Raw genomic sequence first — 18,716 nt, 5'->3', positions numbered from 1 at the left:
TATATATATACGAGTATATATATATATATATATATATATACGAGTATATATACAATTTCAGTGAAAAGGACATTTACTAGGCGGTTGATGTCCTTTTCACTGAAATTGTTGTTTATGAAGACTTGAGTTGAGCGCTGTATTTCTTGGTGGACTTGTTTCCACGTGCTGCAGTGTGTAAGCGCTCTTCTGATGTAGGCTGAGATAGTGGAATCCTTGTACCTCGTGGGACACTCACTTCGTCCGTTCAAGCAGAGTCCAGGATTCGTTGGTTTTGTGTAGACGCTGGTGGTAAATCTTCCTTCTTCTTGTTGCACTAGGACGTCGAGAAAGGGCATGGCTCCATCTTTGCTGTTTTCCATAGTAAATGTTAAGTATGTACACACTCCATCACACTGGCACACACTCACTCGATTCACACGACACTCCAGCAACCAGCCCAGGACAACCAGCCCGCCCACCGCTCTCTAGAGAGCAGCCTGGAGACACCCAGACTGCGTAGGCACCAGCTCGTCGATTCGCTCGCCGCTGAGCTGCTCTGCCTCGCCACAACAAGTCTCTCCAAGCAGACCCCAAGCTTTCTCTTCGTCTTGGCACCTTAGTGGCCAAGGTGTCGTGACTGTTTTGGTGTCTTAGAGACACCTGAAGCACCAACCAGCCCCGGAACACCGGCACCTTCGCGGCTATGTTCTCGGGACTGGCCAGCTTGCACTGAGACTCCTACAAGCACCTTTGTGAGGCTGACGATCGTGCCAGTTAGCACTTCAGGGAGACTCCCACCTTGGGAATCTCCCGTCCTGTGTACCGGGAACTCCTCTGTTGAGTTCCGCCCGGGCACCTTCTTCTCCAACTCTATTTTTCTCTTTTCGCCCATAGAGTCCCCTGGTGTGTGAAGGTGAACCCCGAGGCTTGCACGAGGGGGGCCCTTAGAAGGGCTGCCTTAAGCACATTAGTAGGGTAGGGCAAAACTTGGACGGGGTAGGAGCGAGGCAGGGTGTCTACGACGGCTACTAGTAGCTGGGACACTAAACTGCCTCGCTTAGGCAGGCTCCTTCCTTATTCTATCACAGCTGTGTCGTGTGTCGGGCCGTGACCCCCTGTAGGTTCTCTTCTCTCTCTTTCCTTTTCTATCTTTTTTCTTGCTTCAACCACGATATGCCAAGATGCCACGAGTGAAGATCAAGCACCCTAAACCTGATGCCGGAAACAAGCTGAAACTATTGAAGATCCTCTCTGAAGAACTGATATACGCCACTAAGATCGTCATAACGCCAGATGGTCTCGTAGTCATAACAAAAGAAGACGAAGAAATAGACAACATATTCACAAAGAAGATCATCGAAAAATTAGCTGCTGAGGATTACACACCTATAATCCGACCTGAGCTAAGAGCAAAAAGGACGGTTTTGCTTTTCAATGTTGATGAAGTAATACACAACCATCAAGAAAATGAGATCATAGGAGAAATCACGGCAAACAACCTATGGATCCCAACTATCGACAGCATCTTCAAAATCCTGAGAACAAGGATAATGAAAATAACCTTCTCAGAAACAGCCATTGCCAAAAAAGCTACAGAGAAAGGAATCCTGGACTTCCATCTCAGCTTATAATATAAAGCAAGACAAATTCATCCCTATTATGACTTGCATGCGGTGTTATAATATCGAGGATCACCCAACCAGTCAATGCCCAAAAGCAAAAGAATATAAAATATGCTCCGAATGTGCAGATGAAGGACACACATGGAGAGACTGCAAAAGCACAAATAAAAAAATGCATCAACTGTTGTGACAAACATCGAACACTAGCAAATAAATGCCCTAAAAGGAAAAAAGCTGTAGATGCAAAAAGAAATAAACAAAAAACTACTAACAATGCAAGATATGCACAATCAGTCACCAACACAAACCCATCACCCATCAGTAGCATAATCAATCCGGAAAAAGCAACAAAAATAATGTCATGCATGCTTCATGCACATCTGATCAATACAGCTAACTCAGGCTCTTATAATGATGAGTTCAACAGAGCCCTAGAACTCAACAAACTCCCAAAAATCGACCTCCCGAATAATCCACCTTCCAGCCTTATCCTCAATTTTCAAAACCAACAACAACAGCAGCAGCAGCAACAGCAACAACAGCAGCAACAGCAACAGCAACAACAACAGCAACAGCAACAAGAACAACAACACCAACAATATCAACAAGACACACAACACACAGTCATGGCGAACACACAACAAACACCACACTCATTTAACTCCTGCAAAACAGACACACACGAAACAATGCATACACAACAAGAAAACAACACTTCACATGACCCAAGCATGCCCCCACTGGAAAAAATCTCTGGTCAAGCCATAGGACTTCAGATCATCACCAAGAAAAGCAAAGGCTGGCCTAAAGAAAAAACCTTTAATCTGGTTGACTTAAAACGGGAATTGACTCTGGATTATATAAATACAGGTACACGAACCCGACATATACTGACCAAGAAATACTACTGTATATGATAAATAACGATATGGAGCTAACAAACTGCTGGTGTACTACTGACGACTCGCAGTTCGGTAAAATCCGTAACGGCTTACACCAAGAACTCACCCCGCCACCCACCAAAGCCCCCAAACACAAACACAGCAGACACAGACACTCCTCTAATTAAAGCAAGTACCCAGAATCAAACACCGTTACACACAAATCACTGGAACAAACACAAACTTCTCACATACAGACACATACACAAACATGGACACGATCACCATAATACAACATAACGTACATACATGGAAAACAAACTAATTCTTGTTAACTAACACATATTTACAGAACAACCCTGACATAATACTTCTGAATAGCACCGGGGTCAAGGACACAGAAACCATAAAAATATACGGATATAACACTCACAAAATCAACAGTGACAACACCCTTCATGATGGATCTGCAATACTAGTTAAAAACAATATTGAATATAAAATCACAGATGACTTTGACACAGATATTTTACAAGTTACCATATCCACTAGCACTGGACCAATAAATATTGCAACAACTTACTTACCACCACGAAGACCTTATCTCCCTATCACAGACTTTCACAGATTAATAACACAAAACACACCAACTTACATCATCGGAGATCTAAACGCCAGACATACGATTCTAAACAACAATGACAGCAACAATGTTGGGAAAGCAATAAAAAAACTTATTGACAAAGGGAATCTCTGTTACAAAGGCCCTAACTTCCATACATTTGTTTGGCAGCAATCATACATCTACACCCGACATCATACTTACAAATCATAAAACATACCATAACATGGATATAAAACCCGGTCCCACCACATCTTCTGACCACATTCCAGTAATAATCAAAATAACTACAAAAGCAATAACAACATCCATTGACCCAATACCAAACTACAACCTAGCAAACTGGGAAACATTCACCCAAGACATTAAAGAAACACATAAAAACATAAACACAAACGCTTATATGACCACACAACAGCTAAATATATCTTTACAACAATGGACAAGTGCTGTAACAAACTCAATGAAGAACAACATCCCCTTAAAAAGAACAAGAACACAACAAAAAGCCACTAACAAATAACACCATAAAATATCTTAAAATCTACGCAAAAAAACATCACAGACGAAAGCAATTATACAGGTTGGATTCCTTTAAAATACGCAACCTTAAAAAGAATAAGACATGCAATAATAAAAGAGTGCAATAACATACAAAATAAACAGTGGGGAAGTAAAATAACTAAGCTTATTAATGCACATAAAGACTCTAAGAAATTCTGGTCACAGATAAAAAGATTACAAGGCAACAGTAAGACCTCGGAAAATTACATAATACACAACAACGAAAAAATCCATGACATAAGAAAACAAGAAGAAATTTTTAGAGAGATATGGAGCAATAACTTTCAAATATCACTGCAGGAAAACGCAGAATTCGATCAACACACAGACAACATGGTCACCCAATACATGATTAATAATGAAGATAAATTTACGCCATACCCAAATGGAGACCCAAACAGACTTGATGACAACCACCCACTGTTACATAAAATAACCCCAGACACAATACAACGTATAATTAAAGGCCTTAAGAATAACACCCCAGGGGTGTCGAAGATCAATAAAATAATTCTACAACACCTATCACCAGACTCGATATTAATTCTTACAAAACTACTCAGCATATCAATTTCCATGGGCTACTTCCCAGACGAATACAAACATGCTAAACTCAGACTAATCCCAAAGGCCAACAAACAAACAACAAACCCACCTAACCACAGACCTATCTCTCTACTTGAAGTGCCAGGAAAAATGTTCGAAAAAATAATCAACCACAGACTAAGAAATTACCTAGAAACGAACAGCCTCTTTCCAACATCTCAACACGGATTTAGACACCACCGATCAACACATACTGCCATAGCAATCCTCACAGAAAAACTAAGTCATACACTAACAACAAACAAAATAGCCACAATTGTCACCCGGGATATATCAAAAGCATTTGATAAGGTCTGGCACCAAGGCTTAAAATTTGAGATATCCTTATTAAATTTACCAGACACTTATTGAGTAGCTTTTTGAATAACAGAACAGCAAGTATAGCAATAAAAACACACACGGGTCCACCCATACCACTGCTAAGCGGAGTACCTCAAGGCAGCAATATTTCACCAAACTTATTCACTATATACACCTCAGATATTCTACCACCAAGCCCACATTGCACATACGTAACTTACGCTGATGATATCACCCAAATAATAACACAACAAGGGAATAGTAGAAATTTCTTAGCACGAAAAGTGGAGAGAGAAATCACAAAAATAAACCAATACGAACATCAGTGGAAATAAAAACAAATATGAATAAATTCGCAATACTTCGTCTCAATAACGAAAACGAAACCAATAACTATCAACCATCAAAGAATACCATACACAAGAAAGGTAAACATTCTTGGACTGTCAATCAACAGCAAAGGGTACAACAACCAAATCACAAATAACGTAGTAAAAGCAAAGCAGGTTCTATATACTATAAAAAGATTCAGCCAACTCACCACGAACATCAAGTTACACCTCATAAAAGCTTGCGTAATTCCACTACTTCTCTACCCAGAATATCCACTAACAACATTATCTAAACATGCTATAAGAAAACTTCAAAGAGTACAGAACCATGCCTTAAGGTTTGTTTACAATGAACAGTATCCATACACAAAAACCACATCAGAGTTACACCAACTAAGCAACATGAAACCAATAAACATTCTATTACACGAAAGAGCTCAAAAAAACAAAATTCACACTACAAAACATTTTACACGACACAGAATACATACACACAATAACAGAAAACCAAAACAACATTTTGGAGCACACATGGTTCAGGAAAACAGCAAAAACATTAGAGCAAGATGTACCACCTCCACTTTACACTTAAACTTCTCAGTTTAAGATGACAACAATAACATGTTATAACACACACACATATATATGCACTGCCCATTGCCAAAACAAAATTTACGTCAACTCAACGGTAAAAGGTAAATAAACAACAAGAAAAGCAAGGCGTACAGCCCGCCACCTATTACTCTCTAACTATATTTCACTTTCACCAAAACTATTCCCTCCAACTCTCAACCCTACTTCCCCCTCTAATTTCACCCCCACTGTCTGTCCCCCTCTTGTAATGTAATGTAATGTTGAGCCATTCTCTCCGACACCCTCAATACGGAAAGACCTTCGCTACTGAAGAAGGGTCAAGGACCCGAAATCGCGATCTAGCGAAAATGACTAGCTTCGGCGAAGTCATACAGCCAATTAAAAAAGAATATAAGACAATCAAAAGATATAAGGAAAATATCTTAAGAAAAATAATAAATGCTCAAATAGCTATCACATTCAATGAGATATGTATTAGAGAAAGACTCCTGCCCATATACACCCTTAATATATATATATATATATATATATATATATATATATATATATATATATATATATATATATATATATATATATATATATATATATATATATATATATATATATATATATATATATATATATATATATATATATATATATATATATATATATATATATATATATATATATATATATATATATATATATATATATATATATATATATATATATTGCCATATTGCGATGGGGGATCCTGATAGCAATTTTCCATAGACCCAGGCTTGGGAAGGGGGGGGTGATTCACGACGGCAAACACCAAGGGGGGGAGGGGGAAGGGGGGGGAGCGGGACGGTGACGTTGACACTGACGGAGAGGTGGGGGGAGGCGTGCGTCCTTATCCTTCGGCGACGATGGAATGACTAAATGAATCAATGATGGTGGGTGGAAAATAATTGAGTGAAAGTTGGGGCGGGGTGTGGACTGGCGGCCAGACGTGGAAGTCGCCCACACACACGCGTGGTTAGGGGGGCTGTGACGGCAATGCCGTGTAGGTCACCCTTTCCCCCTTTCATTCACGGGAATCCTGGAGGGTGGGATGACTGAGTGTTGCCATCACGCGTTCCCCTCCGACATCTCAATACATCCCCTATGGTCAAGGTCGTCGCGACTGCCCCACGAGATCCCGTTACCTGTCCATCCTTTTTACCTGGAGAAAGCGTCTGTGACGGCCAGGGCGGAGCGGCGGCCTCTTCCACTTTCACCGACCAACAGCGGCATGGCTGACGTAATACTTATGTCGGATGGCGGTCTTATTATTATCATTATTATTATTATTATTATTATTATTATTATTATTATTATTATTACTATTATTATTATTATTATAGCCGACACGTGCTCCCTCCGATATCTCAGTACATTCCCCCTATGGTCAAGGTCGTCGCAACTATCCACGCTGTACCGCTATAATCTCCAGTCTGTCGACGTATATATGTCATGAAAAAGTAAAGTTTAAAGTCAGTCTGTTAGTTGACAGGGTTTAAAAAACATGTCGTTGAGAGATAGTGACGATATATACGTATACCCATCTTCTCTTGCAGGTGGTAGGTCATTTCCCAAAAACACAACAACAGAATTTGAAAACAGAATCTTACCCATTCATTTAGACACCGGCAGGGACTATGAAGTCGGCCTGTGTAATATTTTATTCCCTAAATATTTCTACTGCATTACGGAAGGGGATCCAAATTCCAGTATATCGTTCTATGGTCGGGTTAAGCAGTCAGACTTTGATATGTATGAATATAATATGTATACCTATCTACCGGAAAGGAATATCATCTCCAATTTTACCGATAAGAACATACCAGCCATAACTAAGGCGATTAATGGACAGATAGTGAGAGAACTTCAAGCAATCTTGAATGACTCCTTTAAGATCTATTTCCCTTACTCGGATATCATTTATTATGACCACGACTTGGAGCGGGTCGTTGTGAATAATGCGATTGTCCCTCCTAATGACGATCGTATTTACAGTGATATAAGTATAAAATTTGCATCGCATATAGCTCGCATTCTGGGTTTCAATTCAAATTTTCGCTACACCGTCTACTTTCAAAGATCTGGCGACGTCATTTCATCTTCCAGCGCGAGCGAAGCTTCCTCCTCATTACCCATAAAATTATTCGCTCAATACGTACCGTGAGCTGATGCAGGGACGGATTATATGTACGTTTATACCGACATCATTTCCCCCTCGCGATTTGGTAACCAACTAGTTAATATATTAGACGTCATACCACTCCCCGGCGACAGCACCAGTAAAGGTGCGAATTCAATTACGTATAAACCACTTTCTGTATCAACTATAGAGAGTGTGGCCATCAAAATTGCTAATCAAAGAGGCAAACCTATTCAGTTTGAAGATGGGGAAAACAGTGTTACTTGCGTGTTACATATAAGACCACGTTAACTTTGCGTTTCGGACGTAAAGTTTTGAAGAGAATCGATCAAGGTGGGATAATGGGTGGAGTGGAGGATAATGAAACAGGCAGGTGTTGCCTACTTCCGAGACAAGTCACGCACCTCGCGACCATCTGCGCGGGAAGCTTCAGTGTTTCCCCGCGCGGCATGGCGGCCGGGACGAAAGTGTTGACAATGTTATAGAAAAAAAAAGAAAAGAAAAATGGGTGTTCACTGTGGAACAGCAGAGGCGCGGCTTTTATGTGAAGTGTGTGGGAGATGGCGCACTAATCCATCCTGCCCCTCATGTGTGGAAGACCAGTGTGATTTATGCGAGCGGTGTGGACTTCTGTTTCCACATCCACCACCAGAACACACATGCGAAGTTGGCAATCCTGCTTCTTCTGCTAAGCATTATTACTTATTTTGGCGGGAATGTATAATAATAAAGATGAAATGACTGTCAATCTCTACAAGTTTGAGCTCTGAGCACATCTTCCTGTACAGGCTCACACTCGATTGAGGTTGGACAGAACGGCGGCGTAGAAGGCGCATGTCGGTGGGCGTCACAAGGCGGCATTCCACGCGGAGGCGGGGGAAGAGGTGAGAAAAAAAAAAATACTACAAATAATAAACCAATAAATACGGTGCCACCGCCACTACTAATATTCTTTTTTTTTAAGACTCGCCACGGCCGGGACCGAGTGGATTATCGGGGAACGTATTCAATTCTTCCGAGACTTCAATTCCTTCACTACCTACACAAGGTAAATATCAATTCAATAATAATAATAATAATAATAATAATAATAATAAACTGTCGCTGCTACTTCTATTTTTTTCTCTCCAGACACGCCACAAGCGGAGTCGGACCACGATGAGCGCAGCATGGCAGGAGAGTCGGCGGATGCAGACCTTGACGAGCGCGGGATGCCGGAAGAGCCGCGGTTAATTGACTCGAGGGAAAATTTTATGAGGAGCTTCACCAGACATCAATATGACATACCTGATCATGTAAGCAGAGATCCACTCGGTCTACTTACCGAATACAGGGAGTTCTTTATACGGGAAATTAGATCATATTTCACGTCGCACGGCTCGCCATTTCCCCCTACCCTGAAAATATTTTCACACATTTCTCTGTTACTAGTGAAATTCTCTACCTTAGGCGAGGATGAACATCGAGTCATTCATATTGCTTTTAGAGCACGACTGATCACCTATCAAGATGTGCCTGACCTTGTTGATTTATGGATCCATCAGCTGAACAGTCGGCTGGAAAGCCTTACCAGCGAGACTGAAGGATCTGGTTTTATCATTTCAAGAGTACAGAATTTTTTCATCAACTATTGCTTACACGTCGCATGTAGTGGCATAGGAGATTATGTTGCTTATCCTAGAGGCGTACGAGGAGGGAATGAAATTTTCAATCCTGATGGCCGACATTCATCCTGTGTTATTCAGTGTTTGGCGGCTTTCAGACTTCATGCTCGAGGTGTACCTTGGAAAAGAATTCCAAAAATATTACGGAGACGGCATGGCGGAGAGAAATACGTCACGCGCGGAAAAGTAGACAGTCCAGTGACTTGGGAGAACTTGAGTCAATTAGAAAGATTAAATTGTCTGTCTCTGGACGTTTATACACTGACAAAAAGCGGTGAGATATACTATTTAACATTATCAAGAAAAGGCTCACGGAAGTATAAAACTGTAGTCTCACTCCTTTTACTAGACATATGACGCTCATTAAAGACGTGGAGAAGCTGCACCGGAAATTGACAAGAAGCTGTCCCACCCCCGAGGGTCATCAGTTTTGCAAAATATGTTTCAGCTCAGTTCCCAAGTCTGTCAGTTTGAGCGATCACGAGTGTCACTGCGACTTCACTCAAACTCTTCTCTTTCCAGGTGACGGTGAAAAAGTAAAATTTAAAAATTTTGCCTACACCTATCAGCCTGCATACTTAGCATTTTTTGATTTTGAAACTATGATAAAACCTAAGGAGAATAGGAGTGTGATAGCTGAACATGACCCAATTGGTTACTCGTATCTCATCATCAATAGGCATGGAGATGTCGTGGAAAAGAGAAGTTATTTCGGTGAAGATCCCGTGAATAATTTCATTGATAGCCTATCCAATGCTTGGGGAATCATCAAGGAAAGTGTAGTTAGCTATCCAATTAGCATGTCTGCAGAGGATGAAGACCACTTCAAACGTCAGCGTCACTGCGAGCTCTGCCATCAACCCTTTAATGTGAAAACCCCACCTCATAAACATCACGACCACTCATTACCACAAAATAATTACAAGGGGGCTTTGTGCGCGCGATGCAACCTCCAGTGTCGTGACATGAGGAAATATCTCATCACTCTGGCACATAATATGAGCTTTGACGTCTCCTTAATCATAAAAGACCTTCACTTGCCAGAGTCGCACGTGGACATCCTTGCCAAGTCAGAATCGCATTTATTGAAAGTAAGGATTAAGGAATTGCAGTTTCAGGACACGCTTTCCATTATGAATGCCGGCCTCGGTCATCTCGCTCAGAGTCACGTGCAGGCGGACTATAGCACGCGTTACGCCCAGGAAATGGTGAATTACCTCCCCGAGGATGTAAGGCGTGTAATTTGCACTCAAAAACAGTTTCTTTGTTATGAGTACATCACCGACCTTGGCCGCTTAGAAGATCGACAATTGCCACCTCGCGAGGCATTTTATGACACGCTCAAGGGGAAGGCTCTGTCACCTGGAGAATATGAACACGCTCAAAGCGTGTGGAGTATGACATCCTGCCACACTTTAGACGATTACATAAGACTGTATTGTGAGATTGATGTGGGATTATTAGCCGACACATATCTCAAATATAGATCATACCTGCATGAATTTTATGGGCTGGACGTGGCACATTACGTGTCACTGTCTTCTTATGCTTATGACGCTTTTTTAAAGTCGACAGGCGTTCAACTTGATCCACCTTACGACCCTAACATGTATCATCTGATCAAAAGAAATGTACGAGGAGGCTTTGTAACTTGCGTCAGGCCACACCTGCAGTCAAACCACGAACCCGACGGTGGACCCGGCACCTATGTGTTTTATCTGGACTATAATTCATTATATGCAAGCGTTATGCGTTCCCCCCTGCCTATGGGCGACATCAAAAAACTTTCTCAGTCAGAGATGGATGATTTTTTTGAAGTTGGCATCCAGAATCATGCGACAGATGGTGACGTCGGTTACTGGCTGCATTTAGACAGCTGTGACGTTTCCCCCGACGTGGCTCGGATCACGGACGAGTTCCCTCTGTGCCTCGCACACATGACTATTACAGAAGATGACATCTCACCGTACAGTAAAAGACTGTTAGAAGCTGAGGGTCGTAAGCTGGGGAGGAAAAATCGTAAACTCGTGGCCAGTCATAAGGGACTGAAAGATCATCTCATCAGTCTGGAATTGCTGCAACTTTTACTCTCGCTTGGACTGGAAATACAATGTGTTCATGCTATATATAGCTTCAGACAGGCTCCATACCTGAAACCTTTCATAGAAAGGAACGTCGCTCAGCGTAAAAATGAGACGTGCGCCATTAAAAATCGCATTTGCAAACTGATGTCAAACGCAGTTTATGGTAGATCCATGTTATCTGAAGTGAAGTATGGCCTCCAACAGAAATTAGTGACAAAAAGAAAGTCTTTCCTGAAGTATGCAAGAAATCCATCCTTTAAAAGGGTCCACCAATTAGGCGAGGACCGAGTCATATGTGTCAACAGTAAGAATACGATTAAAATCAGGCAGCCAAATTACTTGGGATACCATATTTTAGAAGTGGCAAAGAAGTACATGTACAACTTTTGGTATCGTGTCATCAAAGCTAATTATGGGGAGAGAGCTAAATTAGCTTATGAAGATACTGACAGTTTCATTTTCAGTCTGCACATACCTACAAACTTAAATGATGAACTGAAACATGGACCCATGGCAAATTTTCTCGACACCAGTAACTTTGCTTCAGATCACCCGTGTTTTAATGGGGAGCGGAAGGGTCAACTAGGCTTGCTGAAATCTGAAACCGGATCCACGCTCATCAAAGAGGCGATTATATTAAAGCCAAAGATGTATTCGCTGCTGTTGGAAGATGACAAGCAAGTATCTCGAGGTAAAGGCATTCCAACTCACCTTCAGCAAAATATATTGCATCAGCAGTATAGGGAAACACTTAATAATGTCGCATGTGGGATGGTAGATTGCTATAATATCAGGAATGTGAAAGGACAAATTTGTACCACTCGTATGCGAAAGCGTACGTTGTCACATTTTGACGACAAGCGCTTTCACGTCGATGGCTATACCTCAAGGGCGTATTATCACCCCGACAATGATCCGCGGGAAAGAGATGTGGAGAATGAGATGGAAGAGGAGGTGGCGGTGGATGTGGGGGAGGTGGAGGTGGATGAGGAAGAGGAGGAGGAGGAGGAGGAGGAAGAGGAAGAGGGGGATGGGGAGGGGGAGGATGGGATAATGAGTGGTCTGTGGCGTGATCGGGAGAGACTTTCCACGACATTATTCACATCGTGATTAAGGGGTAGAGAAAGAGGGGACGCAGCTGCTAGCAGCCGCCCTTCATGTAATGTAAAAAAAAAACATTTGCACTGACCACGTAGGCTAAGGAAGAGGGGGAGGTGAAGGATGGGTTAATGAGTGGGCTGTGACGTGATCGGGAGTGGCATTCCATGACATTATTCACGTCATAATTAAGGGTTGAGAGAGACCGCGGCCGCTAGCAGCTGCCATTCATGTAATGTAAGAACATTTGTTTTGAGTGTGGGGTTAAGGAGAGGAATGAAAGGGGATTTGTTCATGTGCTGTAAGAACATTTGTACTGTCCACGTGGGATAAGGAGGATGAGGAGGAGGAGGCGGAAGAAGAGGAGGTAATGTAAGAACATTTGTACTTTGGTAGGTTAAGGAGAGGGAGGAGGAGGTTGAGGAAGAGGTGTGGGTCGGGGGAGATCCACGTCATAATTAGAAGGCAGGGATGAGGATGCAGCTGGGAGTTTAGTTATGCTGTTACCTACATGACCATGTAAATAAAGGTTAAGCAATAAATACTGTAAACATATCGTAGCGTCTTTTAGTAACCCTCTGAACTTAACATGGACAAGACATTTAGCGAAGAGATGCTGAATCTCTTCAGATATCCTGCACGCATAATTATTGCAGGTTATACAAATTCCGGCAAAACACACCTCTGCAATAAAATTATAGAGAAATATCAGCATGGATTTAACAGAATTATCATTTGTGGCGTCTCATCGCATTCGCTGCAGCAGAATTCCCCTTTTCAAGATAAGGTCGAAGTGCATGAGAAAATTATTGATCCCGTGATGGATGATGACAGTCCATACGCCGACCCGCAAACGCACACACTCCTGATATTAGATGACAATTTCCTCACGGCTGGCAATTCTCAAACGATAGCAGAGGCTTTCACCAAAAAGAGACATAAAAATTTGTCAGTTATAATGATAGCACAGAATATCTTTTTCCCTGGAAAGTATGCTAGAACGATAACTTTAAATGCTTCACATTACATTCTTATGAAAAACAGAGATATATATCAAATTGAATGTCTGGGCAGGCAACTTTATGGAAGGGAGCGCGCCAAACACTTTCTGGAAATTTATAAAAATGTCGTGCTTAGACGAGATCACGGTTATTTGTTGTGTGATTTATCCCCGAACGCACCCGAAGAAATTCAACTGCGCACGAATATTGTGGATGAGCCACCCTGTGAGAAAGTCTATCTGCTATGAACGCCGTTTTGGACGAACTTTACCGGGATATGACGAATCCTGCGGCTTTAGGAGGTGTGCAAGCACTCTACAGAGAGGGGAAGAAAAGGGATAAGAATCTAACACTCCGTGATGTGAGGGCATTTCTGCAGGGCAACCGCACTTATACGCTTCACAAGCCGACGCTGAAACGTTTTCCGTGACGAAAAATTCTCGCTCCTAAACCGTCCGTCATTTTAACTTGCGATTTGGCTGATTTTGCGAGGCTGCACAGACACAATGGCGGCGTCCGATACGTCATGTTTTGCCTGGACGTCTTCAGCAGGTACTTGAAAGTGGCAACGCTGACAAGTAAATCCGGACGCAGTAGCCTGCAAGCGCTGAAAAAAGTTCTAGAGTCAGGTAGTTTTACAGGCGTGTCGTGTCTTTTTACCGATCAGGGATCCGAATTTTATAATCAAGCAGTGAAAAAATATCTAACTTTGAAAGGTATTACCTTGTATTCCAATTACTCGCGTGAAACAAAGGCGAGTTTGGCAGAAAGGGTCATCTGAACCATAAAGACAAAAATATATAAATATCTCACGCAGAACAATACACTGACGTATATTAACGTCTTGCCCACCCTAATAAACACGTACAATCACACCCCACACCGCGGTTTGGGCGGCAGCCAAACGCCGGCTCAGGTTCACCGCCTCCGCGAGCTGTCACAAGTCAGGAAGCAATTTAAACGAATGTATTTAAATCGGCCAAGGGGAAAGAAAGTTGTCAGTCATAAATTAGACGTGGGAGACATTGTACGCTTACAACGTGCTTCCCGAACGCAATTTAAATTCAATAAGGGTTATACCGTCAACAATACCGAGGAGCTTTTTAAGATAAGTCGTGTGGATTACTCACATAAAATCCCTATTTATTTCATAAGGGATTTGGCGGGGGAGGACGTGACCGGTGCTTTCTACAGGGAAGAATTAAGTCCTCTCTTCCTTCACATTACCAGGTCGATATATTACGATCGAAGGTCGAGCGAGGTAAGAGAAAGTACTTCGTCCATTGGCGTGGATATCCAGATAAATTTGACAGCTGGATAGATGCGGACGACTTAGTATAAGATATGGATGAGGAAAAACCATTGATATTGAAGTACAAGGATTTGGTTTTCCTCCTCTCGCACGTCACCCCTAAATTGCGGAAGCAGGTCTTGCAAAGTTTGAATAAGCGCGAAGTCAATTGCATCTCGGAAATATTCGCCAACTTTTTGAAGAAACGCCTGACGGACGACGATACCATCATTAACCGCCTGAAAAAATTCAAGAGTGATATTCGCACTGTAGCCTTGAAGAAGACGCCCGTGTACAAGAAGAAGGCCATTCTAATCTCCAAACGAGGTGGCAGCATATTGGCCGCGTTACTCCCGATAGCCGTGTCGGCATTAACAAGTTTACTACAGAGATGAAAGAATATTGTTTAGTTCCCGTCTCAGTTGCCGAGAGGTGTAAGTTTAAACTGACCGACAGCGCAACTCAGCACCGATTCACGTCAAAACAAGTCAAGAAAAAAAAAAAACTTCACTTCCGCTGCCGGCCGCCGCCCTCCCCAACACAACCACCGCGACACCACCACCACGTGCACCCATCAATCCACCCTTGGATGATTTGATTCGAGTTGCCGTTCCTCCTTCCTTTAGAGAATATGGTTTATCTCTCTTGAAATTATTGGAGGGTAAACCTGGGATTTCATGGGATGAGCGCGATAACTTACTTCCACCATTTTCTGGCATAAGCGTGTTTGATCTCATACGAGTACTCGGTCACGAAAAGGGGGTTGCGAAAAGACTTTCACCCGATAAGCGTCCATTATTATCACTGCTACTTCGCATGGCGCAACTCCCCGCGGATGCCATCAGAAATACGACTCAACGAAGTAAACTGATAGGTGGCGGGGTCGGTGACATCTGGGAAGCATATTAAATGAGAAAGCTCCCCATCTTACTCTGTAAACGAGTAAGTACATCAATAATACATGAGAGCACGTGTTAGGCGCGTCAGGGGTGCAGGCCCACGGATGGATAATTGATGAGGGTTATGGTCAAAAAAAGGTTCACCCCCCCATTACCCACATCCCCTAATAAATAATACGTTCCCCGCCCTCCAGCCCTTCCCACCAACAAAGGAAAAAAAAATAACACCTGCGTCAATTTGAATGAATAAATTCTACTACGCAGGAGGTGTAATATCGACCAATACGTGCGAATAAAGGTCCGCGATGTCACATTTCCCCCTCACTCCCCTCACAGAGGGTTCAACGTGTGGATCAGCCCTCCAATTACTCGTCAAGATGAAGGTGGTCGAGGGCAAGCTGACCGATGGCATCTTCCGTGACCGCCGCTGTTATATCATTTACTCAGTAAATGCTGTCTCCACTGAACCGAGTGGGATTGCGCGGGATCTCAAAACGATTTACCCATACGAGAATACACATGCAGCTAGAAAGAGACTCTACTCGCTTCATCGGGCCACGGCAGACACGAGAGATGACCCAGGACGTATCATTATCCACGCGCCTCCCACAGGAAGCGTAAATCTCCCTCACCTGGTGGCCTGCGTGACTCAGTATGGTTGGGGCGAGGCCGTCGAGGGTAACGAGAAGGCGCGACAGGCAATCGCGACGTCGAAGGATTTGCCTTACGTGGAAGGACTCAAGATGGATACAAGCGTGAATCGACGCCAACACTTCCAGAATTGCCTGAAAAAGATTGCCCTGCTAGCCATGGCGAACGCTGAAGTAGAGCAAATTATTATCCCGGAAGGACTGGGATGTAGAGGTCGCTGCCAGGATGAGTGGAGGAATAATTACCTGCCTATGGTGGAAGGGCTGGTGCAGCGACTTCAACCTTTTGGAGTTGAAACTATTCTGGTGAGGAAGTCTGAATAACTATATCATGTAAATTTTAAAATAAAGTTGATGTGTGTTTGACGAATCGAGTATGAATGTATTCCTTAATTGGGGTGGCAGTTATTATTTATTTTGGTCATGGCGGGAGCGGAGCATTATCTGTATTTGACGAGTCTGGACAACGCCAAAAACTGCATATAAATCGCTCAGTAAACTATTATCGATTCGATTGCGAGTCAACTCGCGGATCAAGTTAGCCGAGTCATTCACTTTGGGAGGGTAAATCGATTACACTCTTGCTGCATATCAGACAGAAATAAATAGTCGGTGATTATGCTCGACGTCTTATTCATGACGTGACATCCATCACGACGAGAGCGTTCGCACCTCCCACTCGAGCGGAATACGACTTGCTTTTTACGCAAAGCAAAGGTGGAGGTTTAGACGACATCCGGGTTTTTATTCCACCCCATTCAAGAAGAGATGGTGGCCTATTTTCCGTTTTGAGTGGCTTTGCTAAAAGAGCAATTCCCTTTCTCATGCGCACTGTGGCACCCAAAGCGCTCCAAATGGGAAAAGGTTTATTAACAGATGTTTTAGAGGGGAAGCGACTTCGCGAATCATTAAGAAATAGAGGTGTTGCAGCCGTGAAGGGCGTGGGGGAAAGGATAGTTCAAGGCGGACGAGTAATGAAAAAGAGGAAAGTTGGAGTCGGAAAAAAAAAAAAGAGAGAAAACCACCAACCAGGCAACTGAAAAGAAAGACTTGCTATAAAGCAGATATCTTCAATATTTAGCTTAGTCGCGAAGATGACTCATTACGGACCGGATGTGCAGGGTGGAGCGACCTCCACCCCCCTGAGCAATTATCTGACGGCCGTGAGTGAGAACTTTCCGCGGGTGAATCGCCTGCATACCATCGAATCGTCAGTCGCTGCGAGGGGAAAGTTGGACGTTTTACCCGTTAATTTAGACGCAAATGCTAATAATCATGCGGGGATTAACGATCCTTACATTGAATTTAGACTGCCTGGTGTTCCAGGACAATTTTTGGATCTATCAACGCTGTCTCTAGAATTGCGGGTTAGCGCGACGAAGGCAGACGGTGCGCCACTAGACGATGACGATCACGTCGTTTTTAGTAATGGTTTGAATAATACGATGTTTAAGTCATGCGCTTGCTATTTTAACGAACAGCTTGTGGAGTCATCCTCTTTGTTCAACTATCACGCCTTCATTAAAATGATTACAACAATCCCTCAGGATAAAATTGACTCTATCGGTCGCGTCGTCTTCTACCACCGCGATTATGATGGATCAAAAGGCATAATCAATAAATTTGATGAAGACTATTTCACGGGAGGGAATAAAGACGAGAAGCAAATGATGAAAGATTGTAAAACGCACGGCATTTCGATGACTGCGCCTTTGTTTTCGGATATATCAAGTCTGGACGCTTATCTGCTTGACTCTGTTGATGTCAGAATTCGATTAGAATTGGCTAACAAAACATGGATTCTTAATTCACACCAAGATGCCAGCAGTTTCAAATTTAAGCTCGAGATGGCTAAGTTATGGGTTGACCGCGTCACGCCACATCCGCCCGCCTTAGAATCGTTAAATACCTCCTTGACTCGAAATCCAATGCAATACACTTTTAATAGAACGCTCAATAAAACGTATGTGTTAGCCGCCAATCAAACGTCTTTGATTGCCGAATTACCTTTCGCGCAAATCATACCTCAAAATTTGACCATGGCAATAGTTGATATGGACAGCTTACAAGGCGTAATTGATAAGAATGGTTTATATTTTTAACACGCCGATCTGTCACATGTACATATCACCGTGAACGGGGCGACCATTTATAACGTTCGCAGCTCTTTCCCGCATCACGCGTCAAAATTGTTTTACACGACCCTTGAGTCACTAGGATTGGACACACGTAATTCCCTAACATTTGATGCATTTAATAAAGGTCAGACAGTATGTTTCTTTAACTTTGTGACGGAGGACGTGCACAATGCCATCCCTCTGGATAAATCAGGAAATCTAAGAATTAATCTGTCTTTTGC

At 42.7% G+C, this 18,716-nt stretch overlaps 2 protein-coding genes across 2 annotated transcripts in view; one reads left to right on the top strand and one right to left on the bottom strand.

The window, feature by feature from the left end:
• LOC135116173 (uncharacterized) overlaps positions 1–18,716 on the bottom strand; it is a 55,791-nt gene that overhangs the window by 17,710 nt on the left and 19,365 nt on the right. The gene's annotated exons all lie outside the window — the stretch shown is intronic.
• Positions 7,237–13,072, top strand: LOC135116172 (uncharacterized). The gene is made up of 2 exons (XM_064033457.1): positions 7,237–8,718; positions 8,802–13,072. Exon 2 carries the CDS (start codon positions 9,688–9,690, stop codon positions 12,526–12,528), a length of 2,841 nt encoding a protein of 946 aa, XP_063889527.1. The 5' UTR covers positions 7,237–8,718; positions 8,802–9,687; the 3' UTR covers positions 12,529–13,072.

This window comes from Scylla paramamosain, chromosome 30 (genome assembly GCF_035594125.1).
Source record: "Scylla paramamosain isolate STU-SP2022 chromosome 30, ASM3559412v1, whole genome shotgun sequence".
Taxonomy (NCBI): domain Eukaryota; kingdom Metazoa; phylum Arthropoda; class Malacostraca; order Decapoda; family Portunidae; genus Scylla; species Scylla paramamosain.
The sequence above is the reverse complement of the archived record's forward strand: the minus strand, read 5'-3'. Positions and strand labels throughout refer to the sequence as shown.

Coding starts and splice junctions, on each gene's coding strand:
- LOC135116172 (XM_064033457.1), top strand. CDS start 9,688: ATGACGCTCATTAAAGACGTGGAGAAGCTGCACCGGAAATTGACAAGA.